The sequence below is a fragment of the Thamnophis sirtalis genome, unplaced genomic scaffold (assembly GCF_051295495.1).
Source record: "Thamnophis sirtalis isolate CommonGarterSnake01/CBP01778 unplaced genomic scaffold, rThaSir2_p1.2 scaffold_7, whole genome shotgun sequence".
Lineage (NCBI taxonomy): Eukaryota > Metazoa > Chordata > Lepidosauria > Squamata > Natricidae > Thamnophis > Thamnophis sirtalis.
Window position 1 is genome coordinate 74,577,598 of NW_028261387.1, and position 20,775 is coordinate 74,598,372.

General features: G+C 34.8%; 1 protein-coding gene across 12 annotated transcripts in view; it reads right to left on the minus strand.

Annotated features, from left to right (window-relative positions):
- The window catches only part of ZMYND8 (zinc finger MYND-type containing 8), a 97,757-nt gene that overhangs the window by 23,047 nt on the left and 53,935 nt on the right, over window positions 1–20,775 (minus strand). For 11 of the 12 annotated variants that reach the window (XM_087720432.1, XM_087720425.1, XM_087720424.1 and 8 more), the window contains 9 exons: window positions 17,280–17,498; window positions 16,249–16,362; window positions 15,257–15,349; window positions 14,056–14,143; window positions 10,429–10,484; window positions 9,162–9,239; window positions 7,245–7,360; window positions 5,549–6,030; window positions 2,442–2,582 (listed from right to left, as the gene is read on the minus strand). In XM_087720432.1, the coding sequence (XP_087576558.1) occupies window positions 2,442–2,582; window positions 5,549–6,030; window positions 7,245–7,360; window positions 9,162–9,239; window positions 10,429–10,484; window positions 14,056–14,143; window positions 15,257–15,349; window positions 16,249–16,362; window positions 17,280–17,498 (1,387 nt within the window). The remainder of the gene's footprint in view (window positions 1–2,441; window positions 2,583–5,548; window positions 6,031–7,244; window positions 7,361–9,161; window positions 9,240–10,428; window positions 10,485–14,055; window positions 14,144–15,256; window positions 15,350–16,248; window positions 16,363–17,279; window positions 17,499–20,775) is intronic. The other variant, XM_087720433.1, reaches the window with a different exon arrangement.

A 20,775-nucleotide genomic window follows, 5' to 3' on the forward strand; every position in this document is an offset into this window, starting at 1 on the left:
GAGAAGTAGATAAGAATTATACATTTAATTATGTGTAAGATTGTACGTAATCAACACTCTGAACATTCCTTGAATAAGACACAAACAATCCTTGGCTAAGTTGGTACAAAAGTTCCATACACTACTATAATATATTCTATCCAATCCTCAATCAGCACCCTCACAAAAATCAGCCATCATAAGGGGGAGGAGCCAACGTCGCGACGATACGGACGTGCTGTCTCAATGCTCCGACCTCAGTTGATACTTTTGCCACTGGGTGGTCCAATCAGACCTAAACCGTCCTGCAGAGACAGCGAACAGGAAGAATACGTCTTGCTGACCTCAGGGACATCGCAAAGTCCCTGATCGAGGCAAGAGAAGTTCTTCAAGCTGGTGACAAAAAATCCAGCCAAGGCTGACAAAGTCGGGGTGGCTCCAAAATGGAAGGATACGGAAAGAGAAATTGTTTCCAGCTGGTGAGGAACTTTTACTATTTTTTAAAAAAAGACTGCCTATAAAAAAACTTAAAATTAATTTAAATTGGAGAACAGAAGAAATAAGCGGCAGAATTAAATTTGGAATGGTTTTGGACAGTGGGTTATCTTACTTTTTAGATGCTATCTTCAAGGATGGGATTTATGCAAGCCTTTTAAAATGAATGGATTAAGTTTTCTTCTATTTTTTTTTCTTTTATTATTCTCTGTAACCTATGGACTAAAATTTTCCTCTTTCATTACTGTGGGTGTTCTCCTAACTCATTTAAGAATCGGCCTTTTTTAAACTTGAAATACAAAAAAGATACAAAAAGAAACAAGGAAAAATGCAACATAACACTGCTACTCAAAGGCTGGAAGGTTTGTGTATTGGAAACGAAACACTTCTATTTTTCTCACTGATTATTTTGGCTTGGCACTACAAGGTCTCACTGCTTGGTTATAGAGAGTGATAAGAAGAAAGCATACAGATGTCCCTTTGAAGTATATCTTTAACCAGAGAAAAATGAAAACAAAACGTTATTGTGAATCTATGCTTAATCTTATTAACCTTCCAAGCTAGAGCAGCTGTGTTTGTTAGCTGGAGATAATGGCACAATTTCAACAGCAGAAAGAAACCTTAAGTCTGCAAAAGATATTCTCAGAAATACAGAAATTATCAAATACATATCAGAGGATAGAGAAGAAGCTGGAAGACTTAGAGCATCTAACAGCAAAATATAATGAAGAAGTTGAGGGTGTTTATCATTGAGGGTGTTTATCAAGTGGAAAACATGGTGGTTAAAACCCAAAAAATCGAAGTGGAAAATGAATATAAAGAAATTAAATTTGCTGATATTTATGGTAATTGGTTTGTCTCTGAAAATGGAAAGAGTGGAATACTGAAAGAGGAACTAAATGGAGGGGAACTCTACCCCAGATGGCAAGATACAGAAGAAGAAAAAACAAAAAAAGTATGGATTTAAAGAGAGAAATTTTATTAGCAATATCACTGATAACACTACTAACAATCAAAGATAAGCTGATTAAGGAAACAGAAGAAGGGCATTGAGATTACATGAGAGATTTTATAAGCAAGGAGTTGCTAAGCGGAGTCCATACAAAGTTGATTAAGGAGATGATTAGAGGACTGACACCACAAATGGCAGAAGATATGAGACTGTTTTGCTACTGGAAAGATACAAGTTGATAGATGGAAGAGTATAATTTAAAACTAGTTAAACTTAGTGATTAAAAATCCCTTTGGATTATATCTAAAGGTTAATTAAAAAAAGAACTTAGATACAGTTAAAGCTTTGATTATTAGGGGGAAAATGTTATGATACAGGATATAGTTAAATAAAGGAGGGATAAGGATAACAACGTATATATAGATATAGGTATAACTTAAGGAAACTGGATGTAAATTGTAAACAGTGATTTGGAAAGGAGGATTAGAAAATTTTGTTATTAAATATTATGGATGTTTAGCTAGAATAGGACATAAGGATTCAGTCTTAATGGAGGATTTTAGAAATAGTAAATGAAAGGCCAGTATGTGGTTATGTATTAAATCTTGGTATATTTTATGATGAAGGACGTTTAAATAATTATAGTCCAATGAAAATGAAGATATGATGATGGTAACATGTATAAATATCTGTTAAAATACTTGAGTTAATACACAAGTTAATGCACGAAAGTCTTTTTGTAACCAACTGATACACTTTCTACAGCATGTAAAGAAGGATGTGTTGTGTTTGTTTTGAAAATTTAAAAAAAAATTAAAAAATTTTTAAAAAATCAGCCATCATATTTAAATAAAACTGACCATTTTTTTCAGGTGCACCTATTGCATTTAGTCTGAAAACCAAGAGAATATTAATTCCAAAATTCAGTATCAGCAGTTGCAAGAAGGTGTGCCCTCTAACTACCACTACCATATGTAAATCTCATATCCTTATTGCATGGACAATTTTATTTTACCAAGATTTAGATTAAGAATGCTGCCTGGAGTTGATGTTCTTTCTTGTTTTGCAGCTGTTGGAGTTGATGGTTGAGGAGAGAAAGGTTTGGGACTGCCCGACAAGCTTCCTGTTTGGCCTGTCCTTGTTGGTACTGGAGAAGCTGAAAAAGAATGTAATTGACATAAATTTCAAACATAAACTGAGGTTATTTAAGCCGAGATAAAGGTCAAGTGCCTCTGTGTAACTTCTGTTTTGCTTTACTTTTTGAACAGTAACTCCCTACACAAGGTCACAAATTGTATTTAAAACTGAGAGCAAACACTTTTTCCCATGTGGGAAATGATTACTAAGGTACTTTTGCAAAATTAATAAAAAAAAGACAAATAAGGAACATGCAAATGTAGTTCTTTTGTATGTTGGTCATGGAGTCAAATTTAAATGGTCTAACGTCATCTCACAGCAGCAACAGGTCCTCGCTGAGACACTATTCAGAAAAGAAATAAGCAAGGTACAAAAGTAATGAGAAATTTCTTCAAGACTTCCAATGAAACATGCATGTCTAACCACTCTCTAACTCTTATTGCCTTTTAAAATTCATTTAACCAATACTCAGGGGAAACTGAACATAGGTGGAATGCTTATATAAATCAAGAATTATATAAAATATGAACTTGCTAACTCTTCCATTTTAGAAGAGTTATATCCAGTTTTAAAATTGTTTCTTTCTTTTATAGCTATTAAAATTTCTAATTTTTCTTGTTGTAGTAAATGTTGTATTTATTTATTAAATATGAACCATATTTAATCATTACCCACATTTAATGGTTAATTTTTCTAAAAATGACTAATTCAAAGCAAAAAGACTCCCTTAAGATATGTTCAAATCTGGATGACTACTGCTCTATGTCTACGTAGTTTCTTTGGTAGCAAAGAAGTTGTAGTTTGTCACTGCTATCTTCAGGAATTTTTCAATATCCAATCTAGCCTACAGTTCTGATATTTCATCAAGTGGCGTTTAAGGTCAGATTATGCCTAGCTTTTGAGGGATCATCCAAGAACATTTGTATGCTGTCACTTAATTACTCATTAATTAATTAAGTTCAGATATAATGACTGGCAAAAATAAATCATATTCCAACTGCCCCTTTTGGTATCAAACTAAGCAAGAAACCTAGGATAATATTTATGTTATAAAATAATTTCAATATGCTGTTTAGTCTTTAAATGCAAAGCCATGAGTAATCTTTTATTTTCACACCATTTTTTCTAATGCAACTTAAAGTGATTAATATAAACTATTGTGGCTAAATAATGGTCAATTTGAAATAACGAAAAAGTTATCAATAGAGACCAGGAGAATGATCAAGTCTACAGAATAACAATAATACTTTGAAAAAAAAAATCTATCTGAAGGCAATAGCTGAGAAAAGACAAGCTAATAGAAACTGCCAGGCAGCCATAAGCAAAAGCCATGAAATATAGAATGACAGACCCGATAAAATCCTGCTTGTGGCAAGTGGCTGATCATTTTTTTTCACAAGAGACCATACAATACAAACTCTTAAACTAGGAAATTTGAACATATATGTATTGCATATATTCCTAATATTTTTATTTTGTTACCATAGAATATCCAAGAAATATAAATGAAAGAGAGCAGGAATTCAAAATTAGGTGACATATTCAATCCTCTTAAGATTTTGATGATTAGTTTGTATGTATATGTATACATGTAACAGGAATATCACAAATATACTAAAGTACAATTTAGAACCTCAAAGTCATTGTTCAAACAAATAAGGCACAATTTATTTTGTTCAGTTCTATTTTAAAAAGTGTCATTAAAACAAGAATGCATAACAAATTAAAAAAAAATTCTAAAATGTTTAAAATGTATTTTCCATCAGTAAATTGCTAAATGGCAGAACAAAAACAATTATTTAAAGAAAAATATCAAGTTCAAAGATATCCAGACTGGATCCAAATGAAGTAACATTTACTTATTTGCTTTATATCAGAAACAGCCGTACATCAACATGTAGGTGGTCTTCTGATAGTATTTGTCATTCATCTAAGGAATTAGGTGCCGATCAGTATGTTGAGGATAATGCTTGATATAGAATAGCTGAGGTTTCTAAATGGATTATAATAATTATAATTGGCTTATAATAGATTATTCTGTTTGACTCTTAACATTTGGCAAGCATTGGTTTTAAAAAAGAAAGCAAATTCTGAATTTCTTCAAGATCAGATTATTTCATTTATCTGTGGCCCAAACTTCCAAAAACATAAAATTTAAATACAGTGCTGCTGACATAAATATTCCTGAAACAATAAATTAACTTGATTGTTTTATATTATCTTAATATTTTTGCCCTTGACTGTAAGTCAAATCTTGTCTCTGAAAGGTAAGTTCTTCTTTCCTATACTCCAAGAAAAATGTACAAAAAACCTGGAATAATGGCATGAAATATTTTGAAATCCAATCCCTATTATTATATACTTATCATTTCAGTATTCTCTGAACACTGATTCTGTTTCATTATAATTTAGCAGCTGAGGACAACCAGAAATTAATTTTTATTTTAGACTACTAACTTCTTTTAAATTAGGGGTGTGATCCACAATGATTTAATATGATATAAAACTGCAGGGCATTAAGCAGACACCTTGCTGAAAAATTATTGAGTGCATAGGATATAAATGGGAGTGAGAGTCCAATTAACCCTGAAGATTACAAAGTGTTTTTCTATGTACTAGTTTGCTTGAACCAAATAACCATATCATGCTCCTCTTCCGGCATGAAGCCCCTCTACTGTGATACTTTTTGTTCAATAACTCATGGCTCTTCCCTACATTATAATTTAAATTCTTCCCAGGCGACTGACCTACCACAATTTACCCTGTTATTAGTGTGGGAGACAATCTTTATGTCTCTAACCTACTCTTATAATTGGTCCCAAGAACATTGGCTAGAAGCTTTAGCAATACTGCTGCACCTGAGTCTACCGGTAGTAACACATCCTATAAAGCATTAGACAAACTTTCCTTCCAGTTTTATGAAATTCCATGCACTGGTTGATGATAAAGTTCAACTACCAATTGATCTAGATTCTGTACTCTTACCTGTACTTTTATCAATAAAGTCCATGGATTCTTCACTTGCACTAAAGTGGCTAGAGGTTGCTTTTTTCTCTCCATCCTGTTCAACATCAGATCCAGTGTGTACTGATGAATTTGTACTCATTGGTGAACGTGGCATGTCTGTTAGGGAAATTCTTCGTCCAGTACTGCTGCTTAGCATAGGTTTGCTCATTAAAATCTTGGGTGATGCTGTCATATCAAAGTTAAGTTTGATTTTCTCTTGTTTATCTGTCTTAGCAGTTCCAGCCCCAGGATTTGAAGGGTCTAACAACATTTGGTACTGATTGTTGGGAGTATATGGTGTCCGGAAAGGTGCATAATTAAAAACGCCAAACTTTCTACGAATGTTCTCCACATAAACCTCCATCTCTTGCATTGCACTGTTGAATATGCTTTTAGTCTTTTTCACGGAAAAAGGAATTTCTTTAGACATGAGGTAGCAATTATTTACTGGAACCCAGGCCCTGCAAATAAGACAGTAAAAGAAACCATATAAATGGTATGGTATCTAATTTCTATTCAATTCTAAACACGGTTAAAGGCAATTCTTACACTTTTCAATGGGTGTTTGATACATGCTTAAGATAGAAATTTTATTTAGCAATTAATTGTAAACTGAAAGAACTACGTAATCAGTCCCTAGAAAAAAATAATAGTTCTAGAAACACAGCTTTGAAAACAATTAATTAAAAATCAATTAAGGAAATTCAAAATCCAACCTACAAATACCAGATGCTATACAAAAGAAGACTATATATTGCAATTCAAATTTCTTAAACGGAATATGATACAATAACAAAGAAATAACCGTCAACTTCAGTTACTTTCTTGCTGCACAGCAAATCATTTTGCAAATTTATGTTTACATTATCATTTAGTCCATTCTACATATGTGGTGATTTCCTAGGACTAACCAAAAACTATTAGTATATATGAATAATTCTTTCTTCTGTTACATTTGGTGGCCTCATGCTGAACCAACAGGACAGTAAAAGAAGGCTCCCCCATAATAAATATAAACATTTCTACATATTTGGGGATACTAGTCAAAATCCAGGAAAACAATTACTTTCTTCATAAAAATAAAAGCCCATATTTTAATTGGCTCTCTTCATGAAGTCTATGTATACATAAAGTTTCCTGTTAAGTAAAGAACACTAGAAGTAGTTAGAAATCCTGTAATTGTATCATAGAAATGATAGCAGTAAACAAAGAGACTTTTTCTGTCACTTAAATAAATGTCAAAACTTTCAAACCATGTGGGATAAATCCTTCCCTCATGATTTACACTGAGGTTTAGAGCTTTTATGTAGCCAGCCCTGAAAATTCCTCCTTTTTACAGCACTCAAGTAAAGTAAATGGTCCACTATGACCATTTCTGAACAAAAAATCCTTTTATAAATCCTAACTACAACGGACCTTCTAATCCATATTTCTGTCATGGTTGGTAACATATAAACATTGGTTACCAAAACTGACTAAATGTATCACTTCAGTGGACAAAATTATGTTATCTTTTTAGATTTTTTAAAATGAGTTATCCCAATGTGCTTGTTATATTATGTACAAAAATCACTATTTGCAGAATATTAACATTTTAACTAATGCAGCTACCACCTAATCATTCACCAAAAAGGAATGATCTGAATTATTCCATCATCTTTTGATTAATTCCCACCTGTCATGTTGACCAAAGAAACGAGCATCAACTTGACCATCTTTATCTCTCAGTGCTTTAGCCGGCCAGAATGGGAAACCCTTGAGTTTAGCCCAAACCAATGGGTGTGGATTGCTCTAGAGGAAAGTGCATAGTGACCACATGGTGAGAAAACTATTTTAAGCCATGCATTATTTTCTAACTGCTGACATGCAAGACAATAGTTTTTATATGACTGAGATTGTAAAAATGTCTCAAATGTACAACTTTAAATGAAGTCATTCTCTGTATAGCTTTCAGAGTTTTCCCATCTTATTAAAACAATTTTTGTCTTCTTTTAAAACCTGTTCTCTCTGTAGCAACTAGTTTCCAGTGAATGTTTGCTTCATTTTGATTGTTCGGAGATAACTTCAAAACAATAATTCAAATATCAAATTAATTTAAACTAATCCATAGAGATACTCCATCCTCAAAATACAATATTCATAATTTTAATTTTAAAAAATCAGAATATTACTATTGCAGAGGAATATATTCAGGAAAATGCTTACATTTGGATGGTGCAAATAATGCTTCTATATAGCTCTCTGTTATCACAGAAACAGAAAACTGCTGGCAGAAAGAGATCTAGGTCTGCCTTTTTGATTTTTTTAAAAATTAATTAATTAATTAAAATTATTTTTAGATTTATTTTATTTTTAAATTTGCTGGATGATGGACATGTGTTTATCATAAGCATGTTCAAATTCAGTTACTAATCATTAACCCACTACCTCAGCTGGGAAGTTGGTTACAAGCTTCCATTACTCTTTCTGTGAAGTAATATTTTCTAATATTACTTTTGAATTTTCCTCCTGTCAGTTGAGGTTAAATGGATCACATGAACATAAGTATACTCTTAGGTTATTTTAGGATTTTGCAAAATATAGACTGTAATGCAGTCTCTATCATACATAGATATAATTTATAGTTTATAACAATAACATAAGAATAACAAAATCTGTTATGGATTTTTTTAGTTTAAAGACACCATATTTTATATTATGATGTGAGAATTAACTGTAATGTGTTACTGTTTCACTTTTTTTTAATTTCATGTCTATACTGTGCTAGTTGTAAGTATAAAAGAAATAAAACATCTGCTATTGCTACTTAAAATGTGTGTATATATGCATATGTCATATCATGTGCATATCATTCTCAAATAGTTCCCCTACTAAACAAGCAGTCCCCAGTTTAAGAACAAGGTTCTGTTTCCAACACCTATTCTTAAATCAAATTTGTATAGCAGCTGGATATAATGCTGTATAAAAGTACTACTGAGTAATGAACTTGAACCATTGAATATTTAACATGAATCATTATATGTTTAACTTGGAGTATGATGCAATGGGCTCCATTCTTAACTATCAGTTGTCCTTTAACTGGAGTGTTCTTAACACAGGGACTTGCTGTATATTCTCCAAATCATAAGAACTCCAGGCAGGCTAAAAACATATAAATGACAGGATTTACAGCATAAATGTGATACTTTATATTTTCTTTATTATTTTTTTTAAGTAAGGGCTTCTGAGATTTGATTTTTTTTAAAAATACCTTGATTGTTAGATTTCAAACGTTTCAATATATATATATATTTGAATACTTTGAGGGTTCTATGTCATTCTAGTATGCACGTCGGAATAATAATGCCAACTGATTTTAAGATTTGAAAATATTAACCAAATCTAGATTTCTTATATTTTTCTTGAGAAATACTAGAATGAAGAAAAGACTAACTACTCAATTTCTATTAATTATCAGCAGCAGTGTGTGGGTTTTGAGCATAAACAGAAGAACCTTCATTTAAAACAATATGTATAAAAATGAAATCCACTGTGCTTCTATATATGTTATTTATCATTTAACAACCCCCCCCCCCCATCCTTTTTTACTTACACAAGGTTCACAAAACCAATTTTCTCGTTTTTGGCAAGCAGCTAAATAACATTCTGGACATACTTCAATTTCATTCATCTGTAAAAACAAAAATGAACTATTATGGAGTTGGAGCATGAGATTAAATGCATTTACAATTCTATTCTATCCTGCAATCAAGAGTAACATGGAAGTCATTTATAATTTTCTACCCCAAATAATTATTTTGTGCTGCTTCACAAGATTCAACATCAGTCTTTTACTATACAGTTAAACAATGACTATATATAAATAAATGGATAGCAATAGCCATAGTTTTGCATAAGAAAAACTTTAAGCAATAGATTTAAGCAAAAAAATTATAGGAGGTTGGCATGTTGAGTTTTTATAAGATCCTCGGACTTTTTATGTTTCTGTATGGCAAACAATTTGCCTTTGTCTGTTGATGGAACAATATTTATCAGCACAATCTGTTTTCTTAAAGGATTATTGTAGAGGAGTGTAGAAGGAGGAAAGCTGCAGACTTCCACTACATGTTGAAAAGGTCAATGAACTTTGGACATAGCCTATTATCTTTAATACTTTCAAAGGTGTTTTCAACTTGGCAATGCCACATCTAGATCCATATTTTTCAAAACAGATTTTTTATAAACTTAAAATATTTGAATAATGCTATAAAATAACCAAATTACAGAAAATAATTTATAGTCTGATTTATATATAATCTGAAATTGTAACTTGATATTTATGTCATCAATTAGTTAGTCTATATGCCTAGTAGAGCCAAGGTGGCGCAGTGGTTAAATGAAGCACTGCAGGTTACTTCAGCTGACTGCAGTTCTGCAGTTCGGCTGTTCAAATCTCACCGGCTCAGGGTTGACTCAGCCTTCCATCCTTCCGAGGTGGGTAAAATGAGGACCCAGATTGTTTTGGGGGCAATATGCTGACTCTGTAAACTGCTTAGAGAGGGCTGAAAGCCCTATGAAGCGGTATATAAGTCTAACTGCTATTGCTATTGCTAATAGGCACAGGAGTTCCATATATGTCTATGAAATTAAATATTTTATTTATAGACTTTATTCTTTTAGATACATGAGAAGAGGACTGTAATTTAAAAATTGGAATAGAGATTATTCAATTCCTGAAATTTTGAAATTCTACTTCATTTTATGTAATGTAATGTTTAATGTAATACTAAAACTATGATTTCTAAGTTTTCCTAGCATTACATAAAATTGTTAAGTTAAATTGGTATAATAAAAATAAATGCTAAGTTGGAAATACATACCTCATGTTCACAGATTTTAATTATGACTTTTGCTGTTTGTGTCAATTTGTGATTTCCTGAGGAAACAGATAAATACAGATGTCTAATTAATCTCTGTTACAAAATATACTTATTATTTGTTTTATGAATCTAGAGTGAAAACAAATACAGTTTGACATGCATGTTTCAAAAGGCAAAATTAATTAAATACAAATCTTGAATCTAGCCAGTAGAAATCTAGCCAGTCATAAAAGTAAGTCATTCATAAACCCAGATGTAATAGAGCCACAACCTTCACAAATTCATTCTTACTGAATTTATCATTATTACGTAATGTTTTCTTTAACGTTACCTTGTAGCATTCCCAGAGAAATCAGTTTAAATGCACCTTTTTGACCTAATTTTAAAAGACGAATGTCTCTTACAGCAGTGACGTGCGGTGAGGTTTATGGCTGGTGAGGCAGTCTTCTCCCCCGACATCCCACTGTCTAAAGCGCTTTCTTTCTTTCGTCCGCCTGAGTTCTGACAGGCGAGCGAAAGAAAGTGCCAGCTGCGGACATAGAGGCGGGCAAAAGAAAGCGAGCTGGTGGGCTGGCTGGTGGGCTGGCACTTTCTTTCTTTTGCCCAGAAGCGAGCAGCCCGCCTGAGCTGCCCGCTTCTGGGCAAAAGAAAGAAAGCACCAGCCCACCTGAACTGCCTGCCTCTGGGCAAAAGAAAGTGCCAGCCCGCCAGCAGAGGCGGGCAAAAGACCCGCCTCTGCTGGCAGGCTGCTGTGGACACAGAGAAAGAAAGCTGGCAGGCTGCCCTCCCTGCCTCCCCGACTCCTACCCCCTTCCCTCTCAAACAAACTCTCTCTCAAATTGAGAGTTTGTTTGAGTGAAGAAACAAACACACACACACACACATTACTTACAATTACTTACAAATTACATTAATTTTGAATTCCTCCCCCTCCCTCTGACCCATATACCTTTTCCAGCTGTTTCACAAAGGATTTCAACTCTGCTCTTCCCTGCCATCATGAAAATGTAAAAATGTAAAAGGAAAAATGCAAGAGCTGCTGAGGTCAGGCTGGGCTAGCTGCTGCCAGAGTCCCCAATGGATGACTCTACTTAACTGTTTAAAAAAGCATCTAAAAAAAGTGCCCTCTACAGGAGGAGGCAAGAGAACCATGTGCCTCATCTACATAAGGATTTTTTCAGCTTTTAACCCTTGCTTAACTCTGCTCGAGTGATCATAAAGTCAGACTAAATGAGGCACATGGTTCTCCCACCTCCTCCTGTACAGGGCACTTTTTAGAGGCTTTTTTAAACAGTTAAGCACTAAGCAGAGTAATCCACTGTGACTCTGGCAGCAACTACCTCAACCTTTTTCCTTTTACATTTTTTTTTCCTTTTCATGATGACAGTGGTGAGGCTCTGCCTCCCCTGCCTGCACATCACTGTCTTACAGATATATCACACCTGATATTATTTATTTAAATTTGCAAATTATAGCATTATTATAAAGGAGATCTAAAATATTTCACAGTTTATATATTAATATACAACACACACAAGACTAATCTCAGTATAAAACCTCAATGTGAAAAAAGTTATTTTCAAAGACCTGTTTATAGAATCTCAACTAAAAATATTAAATATTTACTGTCCCATCTAACTAAAAAAAATATTAAATTGAAAGAGAGAAGGGAAAGGGATAAATTTGCTCTTTGAGTCACCTAGGGCTGAATTCAGCATGTTTCTTTCTATTGATAGCAGATTTTAAAATGTTGGAAAAAACCAGATTGATTTGGGAAAGATTTGCATCACAAAAGCCTTCTATTCTTTTTTTGGAGGGGGGGGGACGACACTAGAGGAACAATGGAAAACACACACTACTTTCATTAATAAATTTTTGAAAAGGTTTGCGTTCTTTCTACTTGGAGCCTCTGGGCCATTTACTTCAATTTATAGTATAAAAATTAATTACAGGTTTCCCTTGCTTATTGACTGCCTTGTTTAATGACTATTCGAAGTTAGACTGGTCTAACAGTCCTGAATAAATAACATTACAATTGGTCCTCACACTTATGGGCTTTACAGTGTCCCTAGGGTTACATGATTAATATTTAATATAATACTATAGCAGAGTTGGAAGGGACCTTGGAGGTCTTCTAGTCCAACCCCCTGCCTAGGCAGGAAACCCTATACCATTTCAGACAAATGACTATCCAACATTTTTTTAAAGACTTCCAGTGCTGGAGCATTTATAACTTCTGGAGGCAAGCTGTTCCACTGATTAATTGTTCTAACTGTCAGGAAATTTCTCCTAAGTTCTAAATTGCTTCTCTCCTTGATTATTTTCCACCCATTGCTTCTTGTTCTACCCTCAGGTGCCTTGGAGAATAGTTTGACTCCCTCTTTGTTGCAAGCCTTGAGATATTGGAACACTGCTATTATGTCTCCCCTAGTCCTTCTTTTCATTAAACTAGACATACACAGTTCCTGCAACCGTTCTTTATATGTTTTAGTCTCCAGTCCCCTAATCATCTTTGTTGCTCTTCTCTCCACTCTTTCCAGAGTCTCCACATCTTTTCTACATCGTGGCAACCAAAACTGAATGCAGTATTCCAAGTGTGGCCTTACCAAAACATTATAAAGTGGTATTAACACTTCACGTGATCTTGATTCTATCCCTTTGTTTATGTAGCCTAGAACTGTGTTGGCTTTTTTGGCAGCTGCTGCACACTGCTGGCTCATGTTTAAGTGGTTGTCCACTAGGATTCCAAGATCCCTCTCACAGTTACTACTATTGAGCACGGTATCACCTATACTTACCTGTGCATTTTGTTTTTCTTGCCTAAATGTAGAACCTTACTTTTTTCACCGTTAAATTTCATTTTGTTAGATAATGCCCAATGTTCAAGTTTGTCAAGATCCTTCTGTATCTTAAACCTAGCTTCTGGAGTGTTGGCTATTCCCGCCAGCTTGGTGTCATATGCAAATTTGATGAGTTCCCCATTTATTCCCTCATCCAAATCATTGATGAAGATGTGGAAGAGTACTGGGCCTAAAACAGAGCCTTGGGGTATTCCATTGCATACTTCCCTCCATGTAGATGCAGTTTCATTGAGGACTACACGTTGAATGTGGTTGGCCAGCCAGTTATGAAGACATCTGGTGGTGATGCTGTCTAACCTACATTCTTCTACTTTATCTAGTAGTAGGTTATGGTCTACCTTATCAAATGCCTTCAAAGTCCAAGTAAACCATATCAGCAGCATTCCTCTAGTCCACTAATTTTGTCACTTTGTCAAAGAATGCAATAAGATTAGTCTGGCATGATCTGTTTTTGATAAATCCATTTTGGCTTTTGGCTATTACTTTGTTTACTTCTAGGTGTTCGCTAATTCGTTGCTTATCTTGATTATTTGTGGATTTCACAGCCAGATTCTGATGAGCAGAATCAACAGAGAAGCCAGCAGTAAAATTACCAATTATGATCACGCAGTATCTCACTTAATGACAACAGAAGTAAAGTTGCAAGCTTATCAGGTTGATATGGCATCTCCCTTAATGACATCACTTCCCAATGGAGTTATTGGTCCCAATTGTGGGCATTAAATGAGGACTACCTGTACCTTCAAGGAAATATGCATATACATACCCCCATTGTAAATAATGCAATTGTGCAAAATCCATTTGGCATCAGCCAGAAAGGCTTCAGTGCAACCATACATCTTCTTTTTAACATTCTGAAAAGGATATAAACATTGTATTAAAATGAAGAAATAATATCTAAACACATAAGCTATCTACTATATCATATTTCCTTAATACTTTTATTCCAAATAAATGAATGGAAAAATTAAAATTAGAATATCAACTGGAAGTAAACAGTAGATTCAGGAATGAGTTATAAAAAAGATATTATAAACCTCAATATAATCAATTAGGTATCATTTTGGCTACCAACATTATTGGAATATAATTACAGCTTATTAAATATAATTACTGAAGTTTGACCAAATTATAGGAATTTTGAAACAAGTATTGTTATGATCACTTCTTTTTTTATATATGAAAATCTACTTTCTATCATGGGACAGAGCACCAAAATACACTTGAAAAAAAAGAATTCAGCTACTTTATTTTTAAATTATGTCATTTAAAATAAAATAAAAAAGCACATTTGAAGCTAGCCTCAAAATTGATTCTATAAAACAGATATTTGAATTCCCTCTGTAGTTAAATTAAATTAGAGAATTAACATCTCACTCTTTGCCTCTCCCACTCTGTCAGAAACTTTGCATGCACTTATTTCCAAAACTCAGAAATGAAATAAAAGCAGAAAGCTCTTAGATAAAAGTAAAAATGATATGCTTCCTGAAACTAGACAACTAATCGGACCTATGTTAAAGGTTCTGGGAATGTTTGTCCTGCAAAAGTGACAACTATGGGGACACATGACAATAATTAAGAAAACTGTCACATACAGCAAGTGGACATTCTCTATTGCTCCAGAGGGCATGACCAGAACCAATGGATTAATATAACAAAGGAGATTGAGGCTAGATGTCAAAGGAATCTTTTTGTCTCTACGATCTGTCAACCAGGAAGTGGTGAGTCCCCTTTGGAAGAGATCCTCATTAGAGACTTGATGGTCATTAGTCAGAGATGTCCAAATGGAACCTTCAGAGGGGCTGGATTAAATGACCCGTAAGCTAAGATCCCTTCTAACTCCATATTTAAACTTAATGAATTTCTTAATGAACTTCATACATTTGAAAGAAAGATATTTATCACATTGAAAAAAAAATAACAATGATCTAATATATAGAGAAATAATTTCCTTCCTGCCTACCAACCTTTTCTAACGTACAAAGGTCCATTGGATGAAAGATGTATTCTGCATAATCTGGATGCTGATCCAGTGAAACTGGTTTTTGAAATGGCTCTGTCTGTTTCAATAAACACAAAAAAATTACAGTTACAAATACAATACAATACAAATCCTCCTAAAAACAATTATATTGCGTAAAAACAAATAACATGTCAAAACCAGGGTGATTTGGTTTGCAATCTAGTTAGTCAATCAAATTGAGCAAGTATCATTTGTTTAAATTTGATTCGGTAAAAGTTTGGAAATCAGACTTCTTATATTATAATCATTGGCATTCACTGTGCATTCATGATCAAAGGACAACATACTGTACAGGTAGACTTCTCTTAACAATTGCCCAGTTCAAAATTACAAAAGTCCTCAGACCTATGACTGTTGCAGCATCCCAAAGCCACAAGACCTAATTAGGTTTGACTACTTCCTATAATTGTTACATGATCATATATGTATAACAAACATATATGTGTATGTGTTCATGTAACTTTAATGTAATACATTCATATTTAGAAACTTGCCCAGGAATATACCTATGTGTTTTTTTATTAAAACATTGTCAAACACACAGCAGATCTAGCAATGCTCTTCCTCTTCAAAAGCAAATTTTAAAATTTAAATTTATGTTCTTTATTTATTTTTTAAGGTTTTATATGGTATTTTTTATTGATATGGTATACGATGCCTAGAATTGCCTCGGTGAGATGGGCAACATGATAGATGATTGATAGATAGATAGATAGATAGATAGATAGATAGATAGATAGATAGATAGATAGATAGATAGATAGATCACTCTCTCTCTCTCTCCCACACACACACACACACACACACATGCACAGAGTCCATACCAGACATTGTGCAATATTAGCACATACTGTGTAATTAGAAATCTAAAGACAATTTATTTTCAAACAAGCAATAATACACACTACAGTCAAATATCAACACATATCTTCTTACCCCTGGCTGTTTCATTTTTTGTAGTGCAAACTTGAGCAAGTAGGATAGCTGTTCAATAGTGAGCATTGTCATAGCTTTACTTTGTGTTTCTATGCATTCTGCTACAGTAATTTTCTAAAAATAAAAATCAAAAATACTGAAAATTCTCAATAATTCACAATTTTCACATGCAAAAACAAACACTGAAATTTATTTTATATTAGGATGAATTATGAATGCCACAGATATCCCATGTTCATGAAAATACTGTGCTATTTCTCCATGAGGGAGCGTAGATGTTTTGTCCGGGTACATGAATGCGTCTGACCAATATCAAAAAGCTATGTAGGGTCCCATCATGTTAGTATTTGGATGGCAGACCACTAGGAAAACTTAGGGCTATAAAACAGACTGGGAAATCAAGCAGTGTCAAGCTACTTATTTATTTGATTTTAAAGGTCCATAAGGCAATGAACTAGATACACTGAAATGCATAGCCTGAATCTAGATTTAATTATGTTGAAATCAATGGAACTACTACCTCCTTAAATCTCATTAATTTCAATGAATTTTCTAAGAGTGATCAACTTTGAATCTAGTCAACTTATTGTCCCAATCTTTCTTGAGCATGACCATGGTCTAGAATTGTCTTTTAAATGGTATTTTAAATTTCTGGAAACTGCTTTGTTCTAAAATGTTTTCAACCTATACAAAGAATACTTAATACACAAAATGAATAATTTCAAAATAAAATTAGGAAAATACCACAGTAAAACATTTTATCATGATAGCATGTAATCTTAGTATCCTCTATTTTCTCTTCACATCCTGCCCTTCTCCATGATAGCAAATCCAACGAGACTACAAAAATAAATTGTGAATAAAAAAAACAATATCATATCAAAATATAAAACTGCTAAATATGGTAAAGGCCTTAATTTGTATGATTATTTACATTAACCTATCTTTTCAAGACATGGACTACATGGTAAAAGAACAATTTTCTAGAAAGTGAGAAATTAGGAGCAGGGAAACAAATATGGGCCTCATACCTCACATTCTGGGCAAAACCAATCCCCCTCTGGCTCCGCTGTCAGTTTCAGACACTTAGCATGATAAACCCGAGGGCAGAGTTCACAGCAGAGGACTTGGCCTTCCCGGTGACAAACCCAGCAATAGAAATCATTCCGTCCATCCTGCGGTACAACATCAACAGGATCTGTGGTGAGTGGCTGCTTCATATAGTAAAACGGACCATGTCTTAGTTCTGACTGAAATGTAGGCAAGAAAGACAGGTTTGGTTTCAAAACAAATTTGCATTTTAAAATTAAAATAAGCAAATATGACCAACCAGCCCCCACTTAATGTTTATGCAGTTACAATCTTTCATTCAGCACACCAAGCATTTGAAAACACAGTTTATATTCATTAAATATAATTTTTCCAAATCATATGCATGGGATCTTCAACTAGAGGCAAACTACACAAACCATTATTCATTTGCTTAGTAATTCTGTGGTATTGAAAAAAAATATAATCAGGATTTAGGGATACATGAAGAGTTTTATTCTTTATGCTATATAGAATTGATGTGGATCACAAACTTCTATAACTGAAACATGCAAATAATTAAATTTCCTCTCAATGTAAAAAGCAACCACTGGAAAAAGATGGAGCTGGGGTGGTGAGATGGATTGAGACAGAGCTGGAAAAAAAGGTGTTAGGCTTTCTAATAGCTGACTCAAATCAGAAATAATTTCAAAGCATGGTTCACAATGAAACTTCTTTTAAAATGTTTATTGAGACTTAAGCTAATTACAAGAATATTGAAACTGAACTATTACCCTCCAAGAACTTTATTTATCCCATAATACATTAGTAAAGAGACTTTCTTAGTTCTTTCTAATTTCTTTCCTGTGAACTGGTAAGCGATTCTTTTCAAGGATAACAGGAATAACTTTCAGCTGTTTGTCTGCCAACCATCTCCAGCCTCCTTATCTGTGAACCCAATCTTACAAATATATTAGGTCCAGGCTGCACTTTTTGGTGTGTGCGTATGTGTGTGTGAGAGAGAATAAGATACACAAAGAAAGCGACACAGATATATTTACTATGCTACTGAAAACAGTATGCATAATTAAGTAATGTTTTAAACCTAACAACTTCTATTACAGAAATCAATGAAGCTGTGATCTATCTAGCATGTCTCCATACTTAAAACTCTTTTACCAAAGGAATTGGACAATTAGATGAATTGCTATGATATATTATAAGCACGTAATAATGATATTTTGGCTTCTTTTTAAGGCACAAAATATATTTTGAATTAGTTCTGTTAAGGCAACATAATTATATTAAATACTACTGTATTGAGAACTTTATTTTAAGAAACAATGGAAGAATCGCTACAGTATCACTTACTTCCTATTAACAATCTATGGTAATTAACATTCAGCCAAATTAATAGCCCAACATGATTTGTAAGATTGTCCCCTCAAATACACATTTTACTTACAATCCCTTCCATAAGTACTCCTACAGCTACTCTGTCTGGGAGCCCAAGTGTGAACATTTTATGCAGCAGTGTCTTGAACCATTATCTAAATTCCTAGATATACACATTTTGGATCAGGTTTCTCTAGTCTTACACAAGGCTAACAGGGTTGGGCCCAATAGCTGAAGGATGTTCCATAGAGCAGGGGCCACTGCATAAATAGCCTGCCTTCTTTTCCTCACAAGTTGACACCCTTTGGCTGACGAGATCTGCAGCATGCCCATTCTGCTAAATCGGGTTGAACAGATGGAGACCCTTGGAAAAAGAGGTATCCCAGTTCCAAGCCATGTAGGCCTTTAAACGTGACAACCACCACTTTGAATTGCACCTGGAATCACACCAGTAATCAATGCAGCTGAGGCAGAAATGGTGTTACATGAGGTGTACATCTGGTACCATTTACTACTATTCAGCCATATTCTACAATAGATGAAAATTCCGAATACTCTTCAGGGACAGCCCCATGTAGAGTGTATTACAGTAGTCTAAACGAGAGGTTACAAGGGCATAAATTTCTGTGAGCAGGGCCTCCTGGTCCAGATATGGGTGTGCACAGGCTCTCCTAGCCACGCCTGCCATCTGCTCTTTGAGCAGGAGCCACCATATTGCACACTGGGTTAGTCTTAAGTAGTGTAACCCCATCCAGAACTAAACATGGAAGAATCTTGTCTCCTTGTCCCAATACTTGCAGCGACTCCATTTTGCCCGAATTGAGTCAGTGTTCATATCACCCATCTAGTCCCCTAAAGCCTCCAGATACTGGGATAGGTCATTCACAGCATCACTCAAAGGGCCTGGGGTAGAAATATAAAGTTGGGTATCAGCAGCATATTGATAACCATTGGATGACCTCAACCAGTGGCCTCATATAAATGCTAAATAGAAGGGGAGACACAAAAGTACCCTGAGGCCGAACCCTGAGGAAGGAGAACAACCAGTACACTACAGTGCCATTCACCTTCCAATTCCTGAAATCAGCCCAGAAAGATATCACGATCTGTGGTATGGAACACCACTGAGAGGTCAAGAAGAGCCTGATGGATGCACTACCTCCATCTCACTTCTGCCAGAGATAATCCATGAGTACAATCAATGTCCTCTCAGTCCCAAACCCCGCTGTTAACTCCTACTGAAAGGGGTCTAGATAATCTGCCTCATTCAGGGTTCTCTGAAGATGTTGTGACCTCTCTCCCCACCACCTTGCCTAGAAAGAGAACATTGGAGACCAGACAGAAGCTGTGCAAACAAACGAGTCAAGCGAGGAAGGGGCACACTACTGCCTCTTTAAGAGCTGGTACTATCACTCCCTTTCTTGAAGAATTAACTACCGTCCAGACCAATGTAACATGTCCTTCCCATATGGACTTAATTAGCCAGCAGAAGCCAACACACAAGTGGCTGAACTAGCAACTGAGAGTGCTCTGTTCATTTCCTCAGGTTCCATGGGCTCAAACCTTTCCCATATCACCTTGCAAAATGTAGGCCCCACTACTTCCATTGAATGTTGGAGTCCAACTTTGTCTGCCAGGTGCATAGAATATTCTTCACAGCGACACTTTAGGTGAACCTCGGTATTGTTCCCTACAGAGAGGGACTAAGTCACCCAAATGCAGCCACTGGGCAACAAGGGCAGAGACAAAAATATATGAAGAACGGTTGCAGGAACTGGGTATGTCTAGTTTAATGAAAAGAAGGACTAGGGGAGACATGATAGCAGTGTTTCAATAGCTCAGGGGTTGCCATAAAGAAGAGGGAGTCAAACTATTTTCCAGGGCACCTGAGTGTAGAACAAGAAGCAATGGGTGGAAACTAATCAAGGAGAGAAGCAACTTAGAACTGAGGAGAAATTTCCTGACAGTTAGAACAATTAATCAGTGGAACAGCTTGCCTCCAGAAGTTGTGAATGCCCCAAAACTGGAAGTCTTTAAGATGATGTTGGATAGCCATTTGTCTGAAATGGTATAGGGTTTCCTGCCTAGGCAGGGGGTTGGTCT